Source organism: Natrix helvetica, assembly GCF_964273705.1.
Source record: "Natrix helvetica genome assembly, chromosome: 3".
NCBI classification, from domain to species: Eukaryota; Metazoa; Chordata; class Lepidosauria; order Squamata; family Natricidae; genus Natrix; species Natrix helvetica.
The window spans coordinates 142,861,637-142,889,042 of record NC_138549.1 but is presented as its reverse complement, the minus strand read 5'-3'; the positions used below and the strand labels follow the sequence as shown (position 1 = coordinate 142,889,042).

Here is a 27,406-nt window from a genome sequence, read left to right as displayed (position 1 = left end):
ACTTTGCATAAGCAGCATACCACTGTAATTTATTACTCAAAGAACAATTAAAGCATAATATTTCTTTTCTGCAATCTACGCAGTCAGCATTCTGTTTTACAGCATCTTAGCAGCTTGGGTTTTCTTGAGGTTTGCTTTAGCAATAAATTATTCAGCATTTTAATTATTCATTGGTTAATGTTTGTTACAAATTCAGAAGATAAAAAGGGCTCACTCAGTACAAAAATGCAGTTGGCTTCCTTGTGGAAACAGGAAGCAATGTGTTTTTATGCAGTGTGCTCATTCACACACATACAGATCTTTAGCTGTAAAGGAGACATCAAATATCTTAATTGCTTTTATTAAAATGGTGTCATAAATCCTGAAAGCTTAGCATCTAATGTTAAAAAAATAACAGTGTATTCAAAAGCCACATGAAAAACCATCCAGAAACTAATTGCTAGATCCACTTCAGTTTATGTCTACCATTACCTGCTTTAAAACAGCTAATTTCCTTAATCGTAGTGGCTTTCCATGTTCTGATGCAATCAAACTAAGCATAACATCACAACTGAATTGATCCTTCTTTGCAAAAACCACTATTCAAGGGAACTTACTCTCAAGTGACTGTGCATTAGATTGTAGCCATAGCCTGCAATTAACCTATTTTCAGTTAAAGGCTAAATATTAGGGTACAATTGTGGTTGGAGAACACAATGGTGGTTAATTAGATTAACTGTTTCCAGATATCTCGAGATATGACTTGTCGAGTGCTGATGTGGCTGACTTCCTCATGGCATCCCCATGTCATGTCAATCCCCAGATTGCTGTGGGGGATTTGTAGATTCAAGGCTTGCTGGAGGCTGTCTACCTTGCCTGCAATTTCATTTAATTATTATACTATAAAAATTAACGTTTCTGCAGGCAGAAGGCAATCCTCCTGGGAAGGTTTAGTGATATAATTATTATGGGGGGGACACCAGCTTGCTCCAGGAGGTTATCTCCCTGTTCCAGGGGATAATTTAGGCAGAGTCTTTGGAGAGTTGAGGAAGTGAAATGTATTTGAATATATGGGTGCTGCATTATTATGGTCTTTGGAGGTGAAAGAGTTCCTGCGACTGTCGATTCTTGCTCACATTTTAGTTGTTTCTGCGATGGGGAAGTAAGAGTTGATTCTCATCTCTTTTTGTGCCTTGTTAGATTTAAAGTTAGGTTCCAGTAATATTGCAGGGGGCTGATCTGGGTTCTTTTCTTGTCCTTGGATGTATTTTGGGGTGTCGGGTTGAGCCAGAAGTAATTGGCATCTTGGTTTGCCCATTATTTCTTGGGATTTTTTTTGCCAAAGGCACTGAAATATAATTCCGCTCTCATATTCTTTTTAACCATTTTCCTTTTTAAAAAACATGAGAAGCATCTATTTTCAGTGAAACAGATGGCACAGGGTTATTAATGGGACAGAAAGCCAAACGTGATGCTGTGGGAACTTACAATGTGGCCACTGAAAACTTAAAGAACTCTGAAAACAGTATGCAAAATAAGAAAAAGAGAATACTGTACGGATCCTCTATTTACTTACTGAGCCAAAAAAAAAACAAAAAACCCCACCCCTCAGAGAACTCAATGAACTTTCTTTTGAGTACATAGCTCCCCAACAGAGCATGTGTTTTACAGGCAAAGTTTCCCTATCATGAGAAGGCTGAGGAAAACCTGTCCTATATGTTTATTTATTTATTATTTATTTCTTTGCACTTCTAGACCGCCCCCTCTCCCAAAAGGGACTCGTTTAGAAAAAGGAAAAGGAATTTCAACATGACAGTCAGCCTCATTTGTTTGGCTTCCTTCCTATCTCCCTTCTATCTACTGATCCCATCTTATTTACACAGAAATACTAGAATCTGGTGATGGAAAATCATTAACATTAGAGCAAGATGGCCTAAAGACTGCGTGCCAAGCAATACCTGCAGATGCTCCCTTCTACTATCTCTTTCTCTCTGTCTCTCTCTCCTCTCCCCCTCCCCCTCCCTCTCTCTCTTTCTCCCCCTCTCCCCCCTCTCTTGTCTCCTTCTCATTCATATATTTTAACCACCCATCTCCCTTCTAAAAGCAGGACCTCTGCTCATATATTCCCCTGTCACTTCTCCCCTCAGAACTCTGGACCACAACTCTGATTGGCAGAGACAAAGTTGAGTCAGATGACATAACAACAGGGCTTCCCCGTGGTCCATTCAGAGTTATCATATTTTGTAGTACAATATAGTAATTGCAAGATTCATTGTCTGAACAGCACCTCCATAAGGCCAATGTTTAAAATTATATAGAGCGGATTTTTATAGATTGAAACAGAACAATACCTAAGCCTACCATATGGCATGTTTTGAAAAGCCTCAAATAATGCTGGTTACTATAATCTTGAAATGAAGGTAAGTCAGCAATTGACCGTTTCCATTTTGCTTCCTTCTGCAACTGTCCCCCTCAAGTTCTTATTAATCATCTTATACAGATATTTTTCACTTTTTATGTGTTTCTGCAGCAATTTAGAGACGGAAAAGTTGTGTGGTAAGTACTCAATAACTACTCTTGCTGTGGAATATATACTTCCTAACTTTCCTTGATATATTTGGGGGTGGGGTCTTTTTTTGCCCCCTTCTTGGATGTGATCTATTTTCTTCCCAGAATACCACATTGGACAAAAGCTTGCTCTTTCCTCTAGCATGGTGCTCTAGAGATATGCTTGGACCATTTCTGTCAAAATTTCCAAAGTTATTCTAGATCAGTGATGGTGAACCTTTTCTGGACCAAGTGCCTAAAGCACACATGTGTGCCTGAAACCCCCCAAAATGCAATGCACCCCCGTGCATGTGCCCCACCTGCCGTGCATGCGTGCACAACCCCCACATGCACCCCACTATGTGCATGCACACATGACCCCCACATGCGTGCATGGCAGCCACTGTACATGTGCCCCACCCCACGCATGCACACGTAACCCCTCCCACACATCCACACACACGCATGCACGGTGGAGACCCGAAGGCCAGCTGGCCGGAGCTGAACTGGAGCGACTGCTCATGTGCCAGCATTTATGACCCTGACCTGTGCTATTCTCTAATGCCACAGAAATGGATTGTGATCACGAAACACAGATTATAGGATAATAGAGCAGAGGTGGGGAATGGATGTTCCCAATGAGAAAATCTCATGGACCACATGAGAAACTGTGGGACTGTTATGGAGGGCTGCTGCCATAGCCCTGCACCCAACACCCTACTCCCTGCCAATACCAATACCAACACCATGGGACAACAACACTGTGGGACAGCTCAAAAATGTGGCCTGTAGGCCATAAAATACCCAGGAATGCAATACAGACAGTCTTTGACTTACAACAATTCATTTAATTCACACCTATTACCGTTCCAGCATCCCCAGGGTTCATGTGATCAAAATTCAGATGCTTGGCAAGTGGTTCATATTTATGAGGGTTGCAGTATCCCAGGATCTCATGTGATCAACATTTGTGATCTTCTTACAAGCAAAGTCAACGGGGAAGCCAGATTCACTTAACAAACTTGTTACCAAGTAACAACCGCAGTAATTCACTTAACAACTGTGGCAAGAAAGGTCATAAAATAGGGCAAAACTCACTTAACAAATATCTTCTTTAACAATAGAAATGTTGGGCTCGATTGTGGGCATAAATCAAGGGCTACCTATAGAAGCTACCTTACTATTTAAAATTGCTTTAAAACCAGGGGGATAAAATGGCATGCTGTTTTCGAATTAATGAGCCTTTCTGCATTATCATTTTATTATACAGGCTCTGCCAGTTGTAAACTGTTGGCAGCCAACCAGTGGTAATGCACTGCAAAATCTGAAACGCTCTCCCTCCTGACCATGCTGTGAAAACCAGAGATTTTTTTCCCCCTCAGTACTTTAATTCTTGATAAAACTTTTATTCTAACCAGGTTCACCCTGTGTTATTCAGATTCTGCTTTCTCACAGGATGAACTACAGACTGTTTGCCTCCTAGCTGTGTTTCTCTCAGCCCAGCTTAAAAAAAGAAGCCTTTAAATGCATCTGTAGTACTGTCAGGATTTGTTGGGCAAACATACGAGCAGGGAAGTCAGACTTGATTTCACTGAGGGCCGCATCAGGGTTGCGTTTGGTCTTGGGGAGATGGGATGGGCATGGTTGGGGTGGCATGGCCAGCTCGACGTCACTCCTGTCGGGGGCGCCTGTGGTGGCCCGAGCACTCTGCCAGAGAAAACAGGCTCCTGAAGCTCTGTTTTCGGCTCTCACGGCCTCCTGCAACCCTCTGCCAGTGAAAATGGAGCTCCATTTTCACTAGCAAAGGGTTGCAGGAGGCCATGGCAGCTGAAAACAGAGCTCGGGAGCCCATTTTCGTTAGCACAAGCACCACAGACCGGTCCTTTGCTGTTTCCAGGATGGCCCCCACAGGCCAGATCTAAGTACCCTGTGGGCTGGCTCCGGCTCCTGGGCCTTGAGTTTGATACCCCATCATACAGTGGGCTAAATTTGTGCTATGCTGAAGAGAAAACTTCTTGCTTCTTTTTTCGTGATGTGAGCTGGATTGTTTGTTAATGCACAGGACCCTGGGAAAATCTCCCAAGAGGGAAATAAAGGCAGCCTTGGCTGTCATTTATCAGTGCTCAGCTATTGGCTAAACTCAGCACTGCACTGATTGCCTGAAGGTGCTCCCTGGAAGGTCCAAATTTTCCTGAACTGGGAGGATGGAGTAAGAAAATTATAGGTTGCATTTTAAATATTTTGAGAAGGACTTGCAAGTGGAATGGGGGGGGGGGGGGTTGTGTGGCAGAATACAGTAACAAAAGCACTTTCCTCCTTTCGGCTGCAGATTATTTCACAGAACATCTTGGAGAATACAGACATGTTTTGTCTGCCCTGGAGCAACTCAACATCGCCATCTTATCAGCTATGGATAAAACCAAACTGGTAAGTGTGTGTTCATTTATTATTCTTATGGATGGCTTTCATTAGCTTCCTTTGCCTTCTTTTGAATATACTTGGTGCAATGTAATGGACATCAAACTAAGATATATTCCAAGTCTTCATTGCATTCATGGGAACGTGTATTCCAGAACTCAATTAAGGGAAAATTAGTTTAATCAGTTCCAGCCTGGGACAGTGCTTCACAGAGGCAATTAGCTAAACGCCTTTGCGTCATTTACAATATCCATAGTTTTATAAGTATATAAAATAGATCATTTCTCAATTTTAAATTGCTCTGCTACACATAATGCCCAGGTTTCTTTCTGTAATCCTAAGCATAACTACTAAGGTATAGTCTTATTTCAGAAACATGAATTGGACAGCAGAAGAGAGAGAATGGCATTCAGAATGCTTGCAGAATGCTTACTAATGATAGAAAAAGGTAGGTGTGTGGGTTCCAGATAGTTTCTCTTCAATGAAAAAAGTAACCTGGCTCAATAAGACAGCAATAACACATACTGTATAGTTATGGAATCCAAATGAAGAGTTATTGTAGAATGTTAGCTTACCACAAATTTGATCTTCCAGATGGACCTGGAACAAGAATGTACCACCTATGAATTCAGAACTCTATGTGATTTCCAAATCTGTTGGTATAAATTCCACAATTCCTCTAAATGTTGCTACTGAGTCTTAATTTATAATGTAATGGAAAAATGAAATTTCTACATAAATGAAGAGCAATTATGTTGGCAGTTTTCAGTTGTTCAAATTAAATCAGTTTTAGGTTTGAGTCCCATACAATTTTTTTTCTTGAGCCTTGCCATGTTTTTGCTGCAGATACTGACGCATAATTCAAAGTCCACAAAAAACAGAAACCAATCATAATGAAAGAAAAAAAGAAAGAAAACTGTAGAATATTAAAGGTCTCACTTTTTATCCATTGCCAACAGCAGTTTTATTTGGTAAACGGAGTAGGAAAAATGTTCATAATTTACGGTACATACATTGCATTTGTTGCTAATGGATCACACTAGGTTTTGCACAGTGAGCTGAAGGTTGTGTTTCCAAAGAAGATGGGGCCAAAGTCTCAATTTTCTAGGTTTCTATTTTCCTAGGCATCTTAAGAGTTCAGAAGCTGTCTTCTCATAGAAGCTTCTGGGAATTGAAAAATGTTATGGTGGGCCTGCTTTAAAGGACCAATTAAATAAGCATTGTATTCTGCTCTGAAAATGACAGTGATATATATGCAAACTTTGACAGAAGATTATCTGATCTGATTATCTGATTGTTTAACATTCCTTCTCTTCTCTGGATCACAGATCAACTCAAAAGGAAAATGATACAATTCCAATAATATTGTTTTAGATAGTCTTAAAATATATTGGAGAGGAAAGAATGATACATTCTTGAAGTTTCTTCTGATAAAATTCCTCTATAAAATAGGCATGACACAAAAGTCATATCTGAATAAAGTCCTTTCTATTTGAGTAGGTTATTTGTTTATTTGATCTAATTAAGGGCTATATGTATGAAATAATATCCTGTCGTTTTGAAAACAAACTTTTGAATAGACTGTAAACAGAATGAATTAGAAACACTAAAGGGTAAAACAGTGTTTCCCAAACCCTGATATTCAGTGGCCTAAAGAATAGCTAGATATTGTGAGAATTGTTATCCAACATATCTTGATTGCAGTAGCTGAATATTGTTGCTTTGGAACTTAAACTACCATATAATAAGAAATGTTTAAATGAAGCTAAATCTATATCCTATGTTAGTTTACATTAGTTCTATATCAATGTATGATTTCACATAGTTTTATTGATTTTTTCTTTTTGAAATAATGAGAATGGGCTATAAATTTATATATTTAATATTTACACTTTGTATCTGAGGAATCTCCATTCAAATATGAAGCTAGCTAAGAGTCTTCTCTTGAAGGACTACAGATCTTCCCTGCTTTTATGAAAGATAATTATATTCATGTAGCTTTTGGGTTAATAGTTTGTTTCTTGTAGGATACTTCTTCAACTTTCAGAAAACAGTTATGAAAATATAATGTATGGCTCTACCTTGACTTTAGAATATATTAACACAGTAATATTGTAATAAATTGTACTTCTCTGAATATTAATATCATAGAAGTTACTTTTGTCCACAGATTTCTCTCTTCTCAATTTCATATTTAGAATTATAATCAACAGAATTTTGGTTGAATAGAAAAAACAATCACAAATAGAAAACAAACTCTGGTCTTTTCCTCTTCCCCATTCATGTCTTGCTATAGCTCCATTTTAATGAATGGGATGATAGTCTGAATATTACTGAACCTATCTTAACCTATTTAAATTTCTTGTGCACATATGCTGCTCCATGCTCTTGATAGTCTTGTTTTCTCATCCACAAGCTTTGGAAAGAGCTGAGTGAAGCTGCCAAGGAACCCCCAAGCCAAACTGCTGTACTTCTTTTGGTGGAAGCCAGAATTTTACACTCTCTCCCATGGAATAAAGCATTCAATTCCAAGCACATCCTCTCTGGAAAACCAGGAAACAATGAGGAACCTCCAGATAACACAACATTATTAATGATTTCTCCTTTGATCTCATCTGGAACCTTCTGCAGACTTTGGAAAACCAAATGATGAAGTCCTGGAGAGCTTTGGCCGAGCAGATGGGGTTTGAACAAGGGCTCTGGGCAGCAAAAGCGTTCTTTGTCTATAGTTAACAAGTGCCCATCAGGGGTCTCAATGCTCACAGATTTATGGCAAGTTTTTTCTTGCAGATCCCTTTTGTAGTCCATGGACACATAGCAGTAGTTTTTCTTAAGTTGTGTAACTATTGTTTTGTTCAAGGTGCTAAGAAGATATACATTGTTAGAGCTATTGAGCAGCAAGTTATGCATGTATTTGCAGAGACCATTTCCAGCCACATCCAATCGATAGATCCCTTCCATACATGTTTGTCCGGAGTATATCGGAGTAACATGGGAAATCCCTGCCCCAGCTTCTACAGCCAGTCCAGTAATTCTACCACAGTAACAGAGTGAGAGGAACCCTGTATTGGCCACATACAAAGCAGGGACACTAAACCCTTCAAAAAACACCTCTGCCATCTTCTCTCTGTTTGTGGTTGGACAGGAAGGGGAATCACTTGTCAATATGGGGTGGTCCTCAGTGGAAACTTGCAACCCACAATAGAAGAGATGGCTCCATAAGTTTTCCATGGCTTGCCAATCTATTATAATGCCATGCTTTAGCGGTTGGGTTTGCAATTTTTCACCACTGAGAGAACAGGCAGGATGATAGATAGGAGGAAGAGGTGCAGTTTTCATCACAATTCTCGGCTTTTCTTCACCTGCAAAGCCTGATCGACAGAAACTGCTGCCGTTGTCTATTACAAGGGCAACTTTCTCCATAATCTTGCACTATGCCTCTTTGATTTCCCAGATGAGAAAATAACTGGAAAATAAAAGAAAGGGAAAAGAAGCCAAACTTTTAAAAATGCATTTGTTGTCTCAAATCAAAATGCATTTATCATCTGGAAACTGCTGTGCTTTTAATCACTATTTGATTGAGAAAAAGACTAAGTATATCTGATCAATCCTACAGAAGAAATACTCAACATTCAGCATTGACGAAAAAGAGGGAAATTGTTTCTAACCTCCCCCTCCTCACATTGGGATTGTTTTTATGTGGTTAGATAAACAAAGCAGAACCTGCTTTGGAAATACTTTTGCTGGAAAGTGAGGTAAAAATGATATAAATAAAAGAATAGTAAAACATGTCATTTCAAATATAGCAGCACAGAAAGTTTTTTTTTTTAATGCAAAGCGATATGTTTCTGTATAGGCCAAAGAAACATTAACTGACATAGTATTTGTCAGCATTGTTTATAATGTGTAATATTCCCATCAGAGTTTAGAGATTGATAATTCTTAGCAAAATTATGAGGGTTTTTTGGTCCTTTATGTTAGGGTATTTTTTTAACAAAATGGGATGTTTATTCAAATCACTGGTTGAAAATATAATTCATATTTCAAGTTTTCAGGTGAATTTACCTTCAGAGTAAATTACAGCTATAATACATTTTTTATAAGTTATTGATTCAACACCTAATGCTTTATGAATGAGGGATACGTCCAGTGGTGAAATTCAATTTTTTTACTACCGGTTCTGTGGGTGTGACTTGGTGAGCGTGGCAGGGGAAAGATATTGCAAAACCTGCATTCCCACCCGACTCTTAGGGGAAGGATATAGCAAAATCTCCACTCACACCCACTCTGGGGCCAGCCAGAGGTGGTATTTGCCAGTTCTCCAAACTACTCAAAATGTCTGCTACCGGTTCTCCAGAACCTGTCAGAACCTGCTGGATTTCACCCCTGGACATGTCACAGAAACCTTTCTAACACTGCAAGGAATCCAGAGAAATGTGCTCTCATTTTATATTCATGATATACTGTAATCTCACTATACTCCATGACATAGTCCTTAATACTCTTAGAGAGTTTTATGGTTTGCAGAGAATATGTAGGGAAACCCATGTCAAGAACCCTGCATACTACTTCCCAGATGCTCAGGAGATCTGCAAAAATGCAGGTGGCATCTCGCACATTATGTGTCTTGCATCCTGAATTTCCATCCAGATATTTTTGTGAGATAAACAACTCTTGTGTTATTTGTGGAAAAGTAAAGTGTCCTATGGCAGTGTAACAGCATGCCATCCTATTTGCACAGTTCTGTCACAATCAGAATCTGAGAAAGTGGAGTCTGTGAGGCCTCTTTTTCTGAGGCCCTGATTTTAGTGTGGGGCTTAAACAAACTTACCTCAGATTTACCTCTAAATCCACATGGAGGTTACTGGCACCATGTAGAGGAGGGGCAAGCTATACAGTTCAGCAGATCTAGATTATGAAGCCAGATTGTTTGGAACTGATACGTTCTTAAAGCCAGGGAAAGTCTGATTAGAAGTATCTAGGTTTAGGAGAGGTTCAACCACTGGAATATACAAGTAGACATAACAGGTAACTAGGATTTCTGGAAACAATTTTTCATCCTACCTGACCTCCAGAACTCTCAGCGTTAATTTCTTACAAGGAATCTTTTTTCTTGAGATTCCACAAAACTTGTTTACATCTGTTGTATTGTATTATACCTTTGATACATGAACAGAGTTTTATTGTATCTTTCTAGAATCTAGAGCATCCTTGTTTGAACAGATTTATATATATATATATTCACACTCTCAGCCAATCTCTTTACTCTCATTCTCTTTCTTACTATTGTTCATATTATTATCTCTTAATATCCAAGTCCCCAACTATTTTCACTGCATTTGTAATGTAGTGATTGATAAGGGATGGAATCTGTTCTGACCCATGAAATCTGCTCACTTACCTTTAACAACACTTCTGGAAACCTCTAAGTAAAAGAACCTTATGAGAGATGTTGGCCAAATTGAGAATCAGTAGTTGATGGATGAAGATATTCAAGCTTGCTAGGAATTCTTAGATTCTACTGAATTTTTCACCCAAGAAGAATTCACTTTTATGATGTCATCAGATTCTATAATGCCTTCTTTCCCCTCTCTTCATACATATTTCAAAAGTATTAATTCTGTTTGATATCTGGCTCAACAGTGTTTTTTTATTTTTATCCAACTAGTTTGCTCCCCATCTTTTCTCCACAAAGAACATTTTTCTTGGGATTTCCAGGTAGACTCCTATTCAGAAACTAGCAAGAACCAAGGGATGTAGTAGCTAGACTAGGAAAGCAGAGATTTAGATTCAAATTCATCCTCAGTCAAGAATTCAGTGAGTGAATCCTTGGCCAGTTTCTCTATCTCAGTCCAACTTATTCCACAGATTTCTTGTTATGGGGGAAAATGCAGAAGTTTGATATCTATGCAAACTTGAGTTTTTCATGGAAAGCTTGGATATAAAACATATCCAACTTTTAGTTCCAATCTTAATATTTCATAATGAGTATTCAGATTTTTTATTTTTAAAAAGCCAGGTATAATATATTCAATCATATTGTAAATAGAATGTGGAAATATTATCAGTATAATCTAAATAATAACATGAAACTGGTTACAAATAATGAAATGTCTCAGCAAGTAAGAAAAAAGGCTTCCATGTGTCATAGTTGGCTGGTCCCCACTACTTCCTTATTTATTTCCATCCACTTATAAATTGTATAGGAGCAGCCCATAATGAAGTGAACTTCAGTCAGAAGAAAAAGCTTGACAATTGTGTTAGAGAGAGAGGGAGGCAGGCAGAAGAGAGGGAGGATGATAGATATATGAGTTGAAAGGGAATCTTATAGGTCAAGACATTATATTGTCACCATGGTCACCATTGAACATCATCCTGCTGAATTTGGTCCAGCATTTAAGCCTGCCAGATCATTTGAAATCAAGATTTTACCCTCTAAATTGCTAGCGGATCACCTTGCTTTAATATCAACTGCAAATATAATAAGTATCCATCCCATCCCATTCTATCTTTATAATTTATAAACCTGTTGGCTAGCACAAGCTGACAATGGAGCCCTGCAGGACTTCAATTGATACTTCACTCTAAGATGATGCAGCACCTTTAACAAGCAGAATTTTCAAACACTTGCAAATATTCTGGACCACAGTACTCTTTAGCTCATGTTATCCACACAAAAATATCATCAGAGGCCTTGTGAAAATTTTTAGTGGCCCAGCCTCCATGTACCAATTCTTGCAAAGCCCTAGGTGAGATCAAAGTACATTGTTTGTTTGTTTGTTTGTTTGTTTGTCAAACATGTACAAGATAACAAGTATAGGTATGAACATAAACATGAACAAAGGAAGTAAATACAGACAAATGGGAACAGTAAGACAAGGGCGGTAGGCATGCTAGTGTGCTTATGCACCCTCCCTTTATGGACCTCTTAAGAATAAGGTGAGGTCTAAGATAGTTTGAGATTGAAGCTGTGAGGGTTTGAGGCTGTAACAATGGAGTTGGGTAAAGCGTTCCAGGCGTTGACCACTCTGTTGCTGAAATCGTATTTTCTGCAATCGAGTTTGAAGCGGTTTACCTTCAGTTTGTATCGATTGTTTGCCCATGTATTATTGTGGTTGAAGCTAAAGATGTCATTGACAGGCAAGACGTTATAGCAGACAATTTTGTGTACTATGCTTAGATCGGGCCACAGGTGGCGCAACTCCAGATTGTCCAAGCCCAAAATTTCAAGTCTGGTGGCATAGGGAATTCTATTGTGAGTAGAGGAGAAATACCTCTGAACCCACTCAATTGTGTTAATGTCCAATACACAGTGTGTATAGCTATGTAGCTATAGCCATGAATCTTGAGAAGTTTATGGCATAGGTAGGCATATTTTTTTGGCTGAGGATCCTTGTTGATGGTTGGCTAATAAAATGTATGGGAAAAAGGAAGGCACAAATAGGTTCAGCAGTACATTGAGTCAGGCAAGTACTACTGTTATCCTTTATACGTTTTACACATATACCCATTGCCATTTTGAAATATATACTTTCTTTCTGGAAGAGATACTGATGTCTTTTTCCCTCAGCATATACCTGCCTATCTTTCTCTCTTTTTCACAAAAATGCACATAGATAAGTACATCCCTCTGTATAAACAATTTCCTCATCTTCTCTTTGTCACATAATTTCTGCAGAATGGTTTCCTCACAGTCATTTTTTCTGGTCTGTCCTTTCACTGTAGATGTGAGGAGATTTCTAGAAAAAAAGGGTGGTGCTTGTAAAATTGGCATTAGAGGCAAAAACAGTTAAAAATGAATAGAGACGCTCATGCATTGATCAGGCCTGGTGTTACAATTAAGCGAGCGAGACAGTTGCCCTAGAAAAGCAGATATTGACTGCCATGGAAGGACAACAAAAATTGTTATCTACAATATTTTTAGTTCTAGGTTTTTGCTGATAGAAATAGAAAATTATATTTTGAGGTAGGGTTCCCATGTGCACCTAATTTAGGATCATGAGCATCTTAATGTGGGGGAGAATAAGATAACATTTTCTACTGTGCCTCAGGCAGCAAAATGTCTCGGCTGAGCCTTTACCACAGAAAAGACCTTCATCAGTTGATGGAATCTATTGGCTATTGTTTAGGCCATGGGCTTATTTTTTTAAAAAAAAATCTCTCAGTGGTAGTAAGAGTATAACAAAGTCAGAAGGGACCTTGGAGGTCTTCTAGTCCAATTCTCTGCTCAGGGTCTAGATTATAAAACACATGCTGACATCTTCAGATTCACCTCCTACTGCATAAAATTGAGAGTTTTATATAAAAACTATTGTAAAAGAATTGTGCTCAACACTTAATATACCTGAGATGGATTAATCCAGGTAGGTATAAAAGGCTTTGGATTCCAAAATTTCAAATAAGGCACAATCTCTTAATCATCCCCTGTTCTTTGTCCCTAACAACTACAAATTATATATCTAGACTATATAAATTTACAAATCAGTTTCAAATTGCTTAGCTGTTCTTACAAAAATTGAAATAAAATGTAAGAATCTTCCAGTCACAAAGTCAGTGGTGGGTTTCAATTTATTTTACTACTAGTTTGCTCATGTGCAGGAGCACCCAGGCAGGTGGGCGGAGCCTCCCGCCACCGCCACTACCGATTCACCTGATCCGGGATGAACCTGCAGAAACCCACCTCTGCACAAAGTGGTTTGAAATGTGAATTTGTGTGTTAGGTAGTTTAGATATTTATTGAAATATTAAATTTCTGTACAGGTAGTCCTTGACTTACGGCCACAATTGAGCCCCAAATGTACATTGTTAAGTGGGAAATTTGTTAAGTGAGTTTTGACCCATTTTATAACATTTCTTGTCATATTTATTAAGGGAATCACTGCAGTTGTTAAATTAGTAACATAGTTGTTAAGTGAATCTGGTTTTCCCCATTGACTTTGCTTGTCAGAAGTTTGCAAACGGTGATCACATGACCCCAGGATACTGCAACCATCATAAATATGAGTCAGTTGTCAAGCATCCAAATATAAATCATGTGACCATGGGGATTCTGCAATGGTTATAAGTGTGAAAACAGGACAGGAGACAGGAGCTGATGTCCCAACGGTACGACGTGCGATCTTGGAGCTCCGAGATCACAGTCGATTTGTTTTGCCACTGGATGGTCCTTTTGGATCTAAACCATCCCGAAGAGACGGTGACAGGGAAGAGTATGTCTTGTTGATCTCAGGGACATCACAAAGTCCCTGATTGATCCAAGAGAATCTCTTCTTGCCGGTGACAAAAGCGCAGCCAAAAGTTGCTGAAGTTGGGACAGCTCCGCAACGGGAGGAAAGCGGAAAGAGAAATTGTGTCCATCTGGTGAGGAAATTTTATTGTTATAAAAGAGACTGCCCCCCCCCAAAAAAAATCAAAGCTAAATTAAACTTGCAAAGAAAAGAAAATAAGTGGCGAAATTAAGCTATATTGAACAGTGTGTTATCCTTTTTTTATGGATGGAAGTTTTGCAAATATTTCCTACTTTTTAAAGTGAAAGTATTGGTTTTTCTTTTTCTATTTCTTTTTGTACCTATGGATTAAATTTTTTTCTTTATTTTTATAATATTGGCTTGGATGGTTTTTTTCTCTTTATTTTGCTCCATTTAAGAATTTTGTTTCTTTTAAGCCTGGAATAAAAGAAGATATAAAAGGAATATAAAGAGGATAGTAATATCAGAGGGAAAAGAAGTTGCACTGCCACTTGGAGGTTGGAGGTTGAGTCCTGGAAAAATTGCTTTCTCTTTTTTCTCTTTGATTATTTTGACTTTTCACTTCAAAGGCTTCAGCTTGTTTACAGAAGAGATAAGGAAAAGAGCATGGGTTGTTTATGCAGGTGCTCTTTGGATGCTTCTTTGGCAGCTGGAGAGAAGTGAAAACAAAACCTTGTTTTGAAACTAGAGTGGCAGTGTTTACTAGTTGGATGAATGGCACAGCTCCAAAAAGAAACCATAACATTACAACAGCTTATGTTTGAAATTCAAAAATTATTAGAAACAACAGAGAGAATTGAGAAGAGATTGGAAAATATAGATTGTAATGCAGTGAAATTATATGGAAGAGTTGAAGATATCCAGCAAATGGAAAAAGTGGAGGTTAGAGTCCTAAAAACCCAGGGGAGAAATGAATGACGAGGCAAATTGTGGATACTGACGGTGAACTGGGTGTGGTTGGAGATGGAAAGAGTGGAACACGGAAAGTGAAGATAGATGGAAAGGAGCTCTACCTCAGATTTCAAGGTATAGAAGAAGAAAAAAAGAGAAGAATTGATGGATTCAAGGAAAGAAACTTTGACAAAAGTACTACTGATAACCAAAAATAAGCTGATTAAAGAAGCTGACGGAGGGTCTTGAGATTTTACAAGATATGTAAAAAGCAATAAGTTGCGAAGAGAAGTCCACACAAATTTGATTAAGGAAATAATCAGAAGATTAATTCCACAAATGGCAAAAGACATAAGACTGCACTATTACTGGAAAGACACAGGTTGAGATATGAAAACTAATAACAAAATTTTAATCAAATTTAGTTAAAATTAGAGCATTATTTTAAAAATGAAGTGATAATGGATATAGTTAGATAAATAATAGATAATGATAACAATGTACACACATGTATTGGTTTGATAAGAGGAAATTTGGCATAAATTCTAAATTGTGATCATGAAAGGAAGTTTAGAAACTCTGTTATGTATGAAAGCTTATAATATTAAAAAAAAAAAGAGTAAGTTAAATTTAGTTAAACTAAGACCAAAAAAAAGAAGAAATGATGATGGATATTGTTAAATAAATGATTGATAATGATAATAATGTAATATTTGTATTGACATGATAAAAGGGAAATTGGATATAAATTGTAAACAGTGATTAAGAAAAGAGGTTTAGAAACTTTGTTATTAAATATAATTATTTTTTATTTAGAGAGTATTATTAAGATGTAATGTTGCTGGATGATATTGAAAATAGATAACGGAATGCCATCATGTGGTTTTGCTTTAAATTTGGGAATATTTTATATAAAGGGACGTAAAAACAATTATACTCAAATGAAGATTGAGATATGATGATAGTATATCTTTGATTTAAAACATATAACTTGATATGAATTGTAGGTGATGACTGTGGAAGGGATGCATGAAAGCTCTTTGTAACCAGTTGACATACTTTTTACAATTTGTAATGGAAGATATTTTTGTGGGGTTTGTTGTGTTTTGTCTGTTTGTGTTTATTCAAAAATAAAAAAATATATATTTTAAAAAATAAGTGTGAAAACTGGTTATAAGTCACTTTTTTCAGTGCTGCTGTAACTTTGAACCGTCACTAAATAAACTGTTGCAAATTGAGAATTACTTGCATTAACATAATTCAATTTTTAATCAGGTAGATTGTGTTTCAATTAATGTAATAGTCTAACCCTAACCCTAACCCTTTTTCCCTGTAAAATTTGTAAAATCAATAAAATTTGGGAAAAAAAATTAATGTAATAGTCTAGATTAGGGGTCAAACTGGCGGCCTGCGGGGTGGTGCGTCACGCACAGGCCATGCCCACCCCAGCTCCATGATGGGAACTACTGTTGTGAAACATCACGTGATGCCGTGAGTTTGATACCTTTGGTCTAGATAGTGATTTTAGGGATATAAAAGAGATGTGTATGCTAGAACTAGGAAGCTGTGATCAGTGGAATTTGTTGAAAGCTAATGGGCCACAAGGAAGCTACAGTATTCTATACAGGATTAAGTGTTTTTTATAAGTGTAACCTTGTCTACCCACTTAATCTCTCCCCTGGTATAGCCAACAAAGCTAGAAGAGCCCTTGGTTTAGAGGTTAATACATCTACCTAATATGTAAGCAGTCTGGGTTGGAATCCCAGAAAGGTATGACTAGCTGACGAGAGCTAAATAGCTTGAAATATATTTAGACTAGTCTCCCTTTACTTCTTTGTTGATAAATATAAATTTAACACATCCTTATGGGATGCTTAAATGGAATCTGCAGGAAGTCCTATAGTGTCTCAACAACAGGTCTATACAAATCCTTCAAATGAAGTGTTTCAAAACATAAAGGGCCTCATGTATTATTAAAGCACCTGCATCTTTTGCTACGCTCATGTAATTGACTCAGAAATTCCTAATTGTTTATTTTCCAAATTTTCATCCTGCTGCAATCCAGAGGCTTTCAGCAGCTTAAGGTATAAAATCAAATAAAGCATATACAATGCAACTGTGTAAATAATAAAACATTGCCATCTAAGCAGAAAACTGCAAACCAAAATAGATGGCATAATAAAATCAGGAGGTGCTCTCTGGAACAACTCCATCTTTAAAAGTTTCTGAAATAACAACAAGTAGGAAGGCACTCTGATTTCAGATGGGAAGCTGTTCCACTGCCCAGGGCTGCCACAGAAAAGCAGAACCTCCTTGCTTCAATCCCTATACCCCCCCACAATCAATAATACTTTATATTTGATGTAAGTGGTCAGAACTGTACTAGTTGGAGTAGGCAGTCCTACAGTTATTTTTAGGCTTGTTTGTGTATATTCAGTTATTTCTCTCTGAATTTTTCCCAGACACATGAGCCTGGAAAAAGTCATAGCTATCTTAACAAATCAAAAACAGACTCCATAAAGCACAACTACATATTTTGAAATATTCAATGGTTTGTGCAGCCACATCTCCAAAGGCTCCAGAGTGAATCTCCATTTGTTCATCCTCTTCATCCTGCCTTTGAAATCACTAATAGATGATTGCCCCATGAGACAATATAAAATCTGATAGAATATTTGTAGCTCAGGGTTGAACTGTAGGGTCCTCAGTGCTCGCTGAGCTTAGTGGTTTCAAAAGAAACAATTAAAAAGCCAAAAAAGAAAAAAGAAACAAGAAGATCAAACACCAAGATTGACATTAGACCAACAATCAAGAACTAAATACTTCAACCAAAAAGCTACCAATGCAGGCAAACAAGCTAATAGTAAACAACAGACTAACAAAGAACCACTAAGAGTACTCCCACCAACAGTGACAGGACAAGCCACAAGTATATGAGAGCAAATTACACTCCCTTCTAGCACTCATGATGCTATCTAGTTCGATAATAAAATATCTGCAAGAAAACAACCCAGCTCAGATAGCACCAAGGACCTCACGATATAAAATCCAATATGAAGGGACCTAAAGGAAATATAATTCTCAAGAATTTTTCAGCTTTTGTCACCAGCTGTTCATCTCTAAGAGTGTTAACTGAACTGAGGCCTTTTCACTGCAACAAAGAGGAACCTACAAAATGTACCCCTTTGAACCATAACCTCAATCAGTGCTCTATCAATTTAACCTTTAGTATCTTTAATATCTCTAATATATGACTACGTAGTTGCAATAAGAGATTCAGCTTTCTCCCTTTCAGTTTTTGTTTGTTATATTGCAGTGCATCAGTGACCACAATGAATGTTACGTCACCTTGCTATTAACTGTCAACAAAATACAGGAATTTATGCATGTGAGGGGGAAAAATCCCACACTTTTTTTTAACCTGTGCACCCCTTTAATAACATACAAAATATGACAAAACTTTTGAGCTGCTCAAGATGGTTTATTGCCTTCCCATGTTTTGGAGGTTTCCATTCCAGCCATTGATTCGGCAACATCAGATGTTTGTTCACAGGCCAGGTTGTCCCCTCATGCCTATTGGATGTATGGTGTACCAATGTTTGATTTTATTCTTGGCAATCGCCGAATCTCCATCTGCGGTTGATTTCTCCGCTTCAACCAAGAAAAAGAAAGTGAGAAGTTTCTGCATCTTCCGCATTTCACAGTCTCCTCCTCCTCGTCGTGCTGCTGAGGGAAATGGCAATGAGGGGCTGGTTTTGTCTCCACGGTAGCCCCTCAGCTCTGGTCGGCTGTAAATATTTACCCTGTTTCCCAGGGGAAAGGAGAACAGGGGGAGGACTTTTGAACCATGAACCAGTTTTCCAAGAGGAGGCAGCAGCACTACCTTGACCTGTAAGCAAAACAGAATCTTCCTAATAAATGGTGGCCTTCTTTTCCCAGATGTCATGAGCCTCTTTCTCTGATCCTTTGCTACAGCTTAGACTGGGCACCTTTTTTGCACTAGGTAGAGTCTAACCAAGGGTGTCAAGCTCAAGGCCCTTGGGCCAGATCCCTCCTGCAGGGTGCTTAGATCTAGCCCGCGGGGCTGCCCTGGAGATAGTGAAAGACTTGCCTGTGGTGCCTCTGTCAACAAAAACAGAGCTCAGGAGAGCTGCAGGCAGCCCTCTCAAGCTCCATTTTTGCTGACAGAGGGTTTCAGGAAGCTATCACAGCCGAAAACAGAACTCGGGAGCCCTTTTTCACTGGCAGAGCACTCGGGTACCACAGGCGTTCATGAGACAAATGATGTCAAGCTGGCCATGCCCAACCCACTGGTCATGCCCACCCTGGCCCCCCTGAGGACAAACACAACCCTGATGTGGCCTTCAATGAAATCGAGTTTGACACACACCCCCACACCCCGGTCTAACCTTTTTTTTTTTGTAACATACTACTTTCACATTTTTTGAGGGGGAAAATACTCTGATTAACATCTGGTTGCTCTGATTAACATCTGCCGGAAATAATTAGAAGATTTAGGGCAGAGGTAGGCAGAAGGCACATTATAATCTACATTCTGATTTCTGGTTGTTTTACCAACAGACCTTTATTTACACATGCATCAGATTAATCTGTAATCGGCAGGATCGCAGATGTGGATTTATGCATATACAGGGCTCATCTCCAAAAGATGATTTGGTGAAGTAAGAAATTGTTTCTGCTGTATGAAATTCCATACAATATTTAATTCCTTCTTTAAATCACCAGTTTGCACTACAATCTGATCCTAGAAATTGGGAGGCATTTTTATATCTCATCTGCATTTTTTAAAACCAGTAACTTAGTTCTAGTTACTGGCCACACATACAGTAAAAAGATAAGGATGCTGTGGCCTGCCAGCTGCCAGCGGAGTTGGTGGCAGACTCATGAGGAGGAGGTTGGGGAGGAACTTGGGCCGGTTCTGGAATCTGAAGAAGGTTCTGATGGATGCTCAGCATTGAAAGCAGAGATAGAGCCAAGGCCGTCCAACATTTCCCAGCCCCTGGAGAGGCAGCTGCCTTTGGAGGCTGAGATAAGTGGGGAGGAAGAACAGCTGGGGCCTGTTCCAGATGCATGAATATGCAGAGCTATTAGGAAACAACTGAGGACAAGGGGCCGATTTGAAAGCAAAGCACATGTGGATGCTGAATGGCCCCCTCCCTGGCTGGAGAATAACTAGAAGGAAAGGGGAGTGATGGTTGTAGAAGACAACCATTTGGATTTCGGAAGGTTTGGCTCATCGTGTTTTGTGCCTCAGAGACTGACTCTTTGAAGGATTATTGCCTGGACTTTTCGGTATGTAAATGCCATTAATTCACAGGAGAGAAATAAAGAGGGGTTTTTTGGGGACAAGGAGTCTGTTTCTTGTTTCTGCTAAGGCTGAGTCAGAACAAATGATTCCTTAAATTGAGCTTTAATCTTGCTGACGTGGTGTTTCATCCGGTTTTCTTGTTAGATTTATGGAAATGTTTTGTCATTGCTTTTTCTTGGATATTTTTTTACTTCCCAATTAGTTTGTAGCCATGGGATCTCTGTAATCCAGATCCAACCCTATTTAACTTTTTGGGAATTAACTAAGGTAAGCTAAATGCTACTGTGATTCAGAGAATTAGGGAGTGTTGAGGTAGGAATTTGTGGGAAATGTTTAGAATGGCTTTATAAAGGAAGTGTAAAATAATATATAGGAAGAATAAAGCAGTGCAGATATAGGATGACAGAATCTGTAATGCAAATCTGGACAAACTTTTTGTTGTAATGAGGGAGTCTAGGTAAAGAGCCTGTAGATCTCTATTGCAGGAAAACAGGAATGTAAAGAAAACAGGTTTAAGCAATTGGTAAGATATGATTTGATAGCATGAGTTTGATTGATTATATGCCATGAAGTTTTTAATTCCTAGCAAATTTTTATTTCGTTTTATTTTTTATTTTATTTATATCTGATCTTTCTTATTTTTATAAATAACTCAAGGCAGCAGACATAACCAAAGTACCTTCCTCCTCATATTTTCCCAAGATCAACCCTGTGAGGTGAGTTGGGCTGAGAAAGAATGACTGATCCAAAGCCACCTAGTAGGCTTTCATGCTAAGGAAGAACTTGAACTCATAGTCTCCTGTTTTCTAGCCAGATGCCTTAACCACTAGACCTAACCAATGGATGGATGGATGGATGGATGGATATATAATCTATCCCTAATCTATTCTTTTAGGTCTCCGTAGTATGAGTATAAAGTATTAAGGTGCCATTTAACTGTTCCTAGATATAAAAACCTAGATGGACATTATATTAAAGAGTTGCACCCATAGAACAGAACTCATGCTTTAGCCCATCTCCAGACAGTATTTTCTATTCAACCTCTACTTGTCCCCTTTCTTACTTTTAGTATGATTTGGAGGGAGCGTGTTTGTGATCTTGGGTTGCTCTGAGCAAATACTATTCCAAGCACTTCTATCATTTGGAAAACTTCTACTACAGAAAGATGCATATTGAATCAATCTGGAGAGTTTTCTGTTAAGATTATTAATTTGTGTATGAAATTGACAAAATCAGGGAAAGTATGGAAGATTGATGTAAGAGTGGAGCACTTCAGCTAATCTTTCTCCACCTTATTGGTGAACAGAAAAAGACAGCTTCTTTATACAAACAGTCATAACAACTAAAATCAGACGAATTAAGAAAGGATTTAAATTTTTGGCAGAAAACAAACAAACAACTGAATAGTGTTTCACTGCTATTTGATTAGCGTACCATGTGGTCTTTCAGGCATCTTTGGTTTTGTCAATACATATGAAATATACGCCTTAACTATATAATGTTACAGATATAGTTTGTGTTGTATATTGTTTGCTGAGCCAGTGATTTTAGAATATTGTAGGTTTTCAAACACTTTTCTCTAATCCTGCCAGAAACTTTGTAGCTATTTTTGTAAGATCATTTGATCCACTCATTATCCAGGAAAATTGTGCCAGTGAACAAGACACGTAAAAGTCCTGTTGTGATAACTGTAATGTTTTAAGTAGGTTAAGCATTGTATTTTATGCAATACTAGTTTTCAAGCCAGAAACATCATTGCATACTTTTTGGGGCCAATTCACCTTTTGGGTTCGCAGAGATTCAGGAGAACCTTTAGCTAACATTCTGTGCAGTTTGGAGAAGCCCCAAATCCCACTTCTGGCTGGCCCATCCCATCCCGCCCCATCCAGAAGTCCACACACAGCCTATTTTGGATACAGGTAAGTGCAGGACGCGCATGGAGGTTCAGGGAGGGCAATAAATGGGCCTACTGGAAGTTCAGGAAGGCCAAAAATGGGCCAATTTCCAGCCTCCAGAGAGCTTCCGAAGTCTAGGGAGGCCGTTTTCGCCCTCCCAGAGGCTTGAGGAAGGCCTCCGGAGCCTGAGGTGGGCACCCGCCCCCCATTATGCAGGAGGCGACTAGGCCACACCCACTGTGGCCACGCATACCCAGCAACCAAGTAGAGAACCCCTTGCTAAAAATTTTCAAGCCCAGCCCTGTATGAATACTATTTTTCTATACATCTTCATATAAATAAATACAGCTACTTCATTCTGTGTTCATATAATAATCAAATTCGAATAATCAATATTTTTTCATCTTCAGTATTTTCGTTCTTACTTAATCTTGTCTAAATTGTGTTTCATAGTTTTTTAATATTCAAATTGTTAGCTATTCCTTTGCTACATGATGTACTAGTGATGCTATTTCAAAGTTTGTTCTTTTTACTTCTGATTTATAAATGTTTTGTTCTGTGTTTTGGAAGCAGCGTATGAAATGTTAGGTAATGCTTACAACTAAAATGATATTGAACATTGAAATGTATTATTAACAACTGCTATATGGAAACTGCCTATTTTTTTTACATGTTGGAAGAGACCTAGGCAAAAGAGAATATTGCAAGGCCTTTCTGTGCTATTACAGTGTTTCTTTTAGAGCTTTCATTAAAGGAATAAGCTTGCTGCACTTGGGAAAGGCTTGTATTGTAAAATATGCTGGATTGCTCAGGCAAAACCCTCTATTTTGAAGATGTTTCAAAAGCAATGTGCTTCTTTGTTTAAAAGCAAAGTGGCTACACTGCTTCGCTTGAGGCCTTTCTCTAGCAGTTCCAGTAGCCCAAAGAGACTTCTCTATATGCACTTATAAAAGAAGAGAAGAATCCTCTGTTGCTTCCAATTACTGGAAATGCCAGGCATGGTGTAAAGGTAACATAAGCAACAATATTGCTTCTTTGTTCAATCTTGCACCTCCTTCACTTAGGAAGGGTGACTTGTATGGCTTCCACATCACAAGGGCCTTGATCAAGACAAAGATAAGTTGTTTTGCAGAAGTTACAGTATAGATGCTTTGTTGAGTAAAAAATGATCTGTGCTTATCTCATTATCTGAGCAGCACAAATGCACATCTTACCCTATTTCCCTGAAAATAACAACCTCCCCGGATAATAAGCCCAATCGGGCTTTTGAGCGCATGCGCTAAAATAAGCCCTCCCCTGAAAATAAGCCCTCCCCAAAAATATTGCAACACAGCAGCAGCCATGAGGTGACCATGCTCACCATCTCCTGCACCTCAAAAATAATAAGACCTCCCCGAAAATAAGGCCAAGCGCTTATTTCGAGGGTCAAAAGAAAATAGGACCCTGTCTTATTTTCAGGGAAAGACGGTAATTATTTATTTTGCATATCCTATTCCACTGAAACTTCCAAGAGAAAGGTCAGTCTAAAAAATTAAATATAGATAAGAGTCATGAAATGCAAAAGGCAATAAAACTTACAAGCCAAGTGCAAATGATTAGAAAGATTAAAAATCAATCCAGACTAGGGCCACAAAACATACATTCTGGACAATGGCTAGATGGCAGCATAGAGTTTTCTGTATTTCTGTTGCATCAATTAGTCATAGGCCCAAATCTTTAGGCATAGTCTAAATAGCTTGGGAAAATGTACTTTCCTATCCAACTAAGTATAAGTCTGATGGAGATTTTTGGTCATTACTAAGAAGTTGTCAGCTACAGTACCAACCCACATCATCTCCGACAGTAGTAATAATTCTCTGCTCTGATTAGGCCAATATTACAATGCTTTCTCAAGGTGCAGGACTAGAACTAAAGACTTCACTTTTCAGAATTCTCAGCACAGACATTTTGGTTGGGGAGTTCTGGGAATTGAGATCCATGTATCTAAAATGTAGGGCATACAGGTAAAGGCTGACTTGTGAGGAAGCTATGGGAACCTAGAAATAACAAGTCCAAAGAACACTAAAAAAATAGATCAGCTAGTACTTACAGTGGCCTGGTCTTTTTTAAGGAGAACAAGAAGCCTTTTTTTTTCTTTGTTTTTTTCTTGGTCTGTGTTCTTTTCAGGCTTAGGTCTTTTAAAATTCCTGTGGGAGGTGTTATTTCCCATCATACCACCAAATAGTGGTCTTTCCTCCTTGGGAAGCAATTGTAACAATGTTGCTAGCAGCTGTATCTGAACCAGATGCTCTAACACCAGGAACAATTATGATGTCATGCAACTTCACTAGGTGATCTTACAATGGTTGAGGTATATATTACCAAGCACTTTTAAGGCTGTAATCATAGGTAAACTATACTAAATGACATCCCCAATATGATGGTCTTGATTAGAGTCCCAACGTACCTGGAGGCTGGGGAAAGTTCCTTTTTGTTGAACAGCAGCAAAAAGCTGGATAGTTTAGAAAAACAACAACATCAAGCCAACCCTTCACATTTTACAAATTAAAATAAGGAACAGTGTTTCATTCCATTTCTAACCTTCATATTCCCAGCAACTGAAAGCTCTGTTCCTATATGATGTTTTTGTTTGATGTACTGTGATAGCCTGGCCTCCACTAATTTAAAAGGCGAATACTATGACATTTTGATGTATTGTTACATTTAGAGTTGAGGAAAGCTATTCCTATCAGAATGTTTAAGTCTTCAATATACATCAATTGCTGATGTGTAGAAAATATCACATTTTGCACAGTTAGTTAAGATGATTTAAAAGTTTTTATTGGATATTTAGAAGGGCACATGAAGCCCTTATAAACAGAAGAACATGGACACTGACACCCACTAAACTGCACCAAAGATGTTACCTAGCCTAGTAATGAAACGTTCAGACTCATGAGCTCAGAGAATAAACCTTCACCCTCATAATCCAATTTATTAATCTGTATACTACTAAAAATCTTGTTCCCATAAATTTTAACTAAGCAAAATGGTGCATCATAGGGGAAACATTTTTGAACCCAGGTACCCCAAATGGGCTAACTTGCAGAATGAGTCCTGGAATCGAAATGTTGGCAATTTTTATATTTTATAACATAAAAGCTATCATAAACCAGTTTATGACATAATACAAAATGTCATAAAACATTCCCTGTGTTGATGTTTGAGTGTGCAATGCACTGCAACTTGGGCTATATTCAAGGCAGATGCATCTCTGAATGTATCCTAACTTTTCCAGTTAATGCAGTAAATTAGAATTTCTGTCATCGTTTGAAGGCATCGAAGAATCTAGCAAGGAAATATCTCTGAAAGCATGACCCAACGGTCATAGGTTGTGTAGTGGTTAATAAATCTAATGTCTTAATGGATACATTCACAAATAAAGCAATTGAACTAATAGTCATCTGGATTTTTGCAGGCAGGATTTGATAGAAATATTGCTAATTATAACTAATAGAAGAAAACACCCTGAGAGTGAGTATCAGTTCTGGGCGTAATGTTATGGATCACACACTAGAAATGGATAAGCTATAAACCTAAAAATATTGCGACATGTCAGTTCTTAGCCATTCCAGTCAACCTGGGCGTTATTAAGGAGTGCTAGTGACTAACACACACACACACACACACAGAGAGAGAGAGAGAGAGAGAGAGACAGAGACAGAGACAGAGACAGAGACAGGGAGGGAGGGAGAGAGAGAGAGAGAGATGGTATCTTGCATTTTAATGATATATCTTATATTTTGGAGTATAAGACGCACCTTTTTCCCTCAAAAAAGAGGCTGAAAAACTGGGTGCGTCTTATACACTGAAGACAGCATTTTTTTGCCTCCTGAAACCCCGCCCCTTCACCAAAATGGCCATGCATAGCTTGTAAGAGGCTTTCAGATAGCTCCTAGGAGCTGGAAAGGCAGAAATGAACAAAAAATGGGCCATTTTTTGCTCAATTTTGCCCCCTCAGCCCCCAGGAGCACTCTATAAGCTTCCTAATGCCCTTTTTTTGCCCCCCCCAGAACACACTACAAGCCTTCTAAGGGCTAGTCATGCCCTTTAAAAAAGGGGGGTCGTTTCCACGAAAAACGGGCCATTTTTGGGAGGTTTGCAGAATGCAAAAACTTTTTTAAAAAATTAGCCTCTTCAAAACCTTGATGCATCTTATAGTCTGGTGCATCTTATACTCTGAAAAATACGCTACATAATTTTGTAATGTGGCACCTTAACATCTCCAAATGGGTCTGTTGCCTGTCAAATATTTAAAAGTGAGATTTTTAGACATTTGTCTTCAATTTTCATTTTTCAGTGGTACCCACCATACAAAACTGTGTGTTAAAATTTAAAAAGTTGATTTAGGATACTATACACTGCCTACCAAAATATATAGCACAGATTGCCCTTGGGTTATGACTAGTTAATCAGAATCATTCAAAGTTTCAAAGGCATGGAACAAGGGGGGGGGGGGGGATTATGATCAGGCTTGGAATTCCAGCCATCACAGCATTCCCAGAATCATGTGATTATGAACTTGGCATTTGCTGCCTGGTTCACAATGACAACACCACAGTGAGATGAGGTCACGTGATTGTGATTTCCAATAAAGCAAAGCCAATTGGAAAACCACAAGAAAGTTGGAAATTGCTGCTTCTTCCACTGGTTTATTTTGCCCACCTTACTCCATGGTGTCTGCCCACAGCACCTACCCCCAGCCTATTAAATATCCAAGTAAAATACCACTTTTCCAGACACCCACATTCTGGCATATGTATTCACATAACGTTTTCTGTGTTTCTTGATTTTTCATTAACTTCCCTGGCCGTCTCCATTTCTTAACCACCAGCAATGAGAAAAATAAGCAGCCATTTCATAACTGCTTCTGTGAGTTAGGATTATGTATCCATTGCTGGAATGTATGTTTATCATATTTCCAACAAATAGAATTCTGAAAGCAGAGAGAAGGTGGAAGAAAGGATCAATTAGCATATTTATAAGGCTAAAAATAGCAGGGCGGAAAGCTCCTGTGGTCACAGTTGAAGTATGCTGGAGCTAGCCGTTTGCTGCTTGGC

The 27,406-nt window shown here is 38.4% G+C and overlaps 2 protein-coding genes across 2 annotated transcripts in view; one reads left to right on the top strand and one right to left on the bottom strand.

Annotated features, from left to right (window-relative positions):
- The window catches only part of NECAB3 (N-terminal EF-hand calcium binding protein 3), a 108,456-nt gene that overhangs the window by 57,279 nt on the left and 23,771 nt on the right, over nucleotides 1–27,406 (top strand). Inside the window, exons 4-5 of the mRNA XM_081949452.1 lie at nucleotides 2,510–2,535; nucleotides 4,856–4,953. Coding sequence (XP_081805578.1) covers nucleotides 2,510–2,535; nucleotides 4,856–4,953 — 124 coding nt within the window. The remainder of the gene's footprint in view (nucleotides 1–2,509; nucleotides 2,536–4,855; nucleotides 4,954–27,406) is intronic.
- On the bottom strand, nucleotides 7,294–8,367 carry ACTL10 (actin like 10; the record flags this gene model as incomplete). The annotated part of the gene is made up of 1 exon (XM_081949453.1): nucleotides 7,294–8,367. The coding sequence occupies one exon, from the start codon at nucleotides 8,365–8,367 to the stop codon at nucleotides 7,294–7,296; it is 1,074 nt and encodes a 357-aa protein (XP_081805579.1).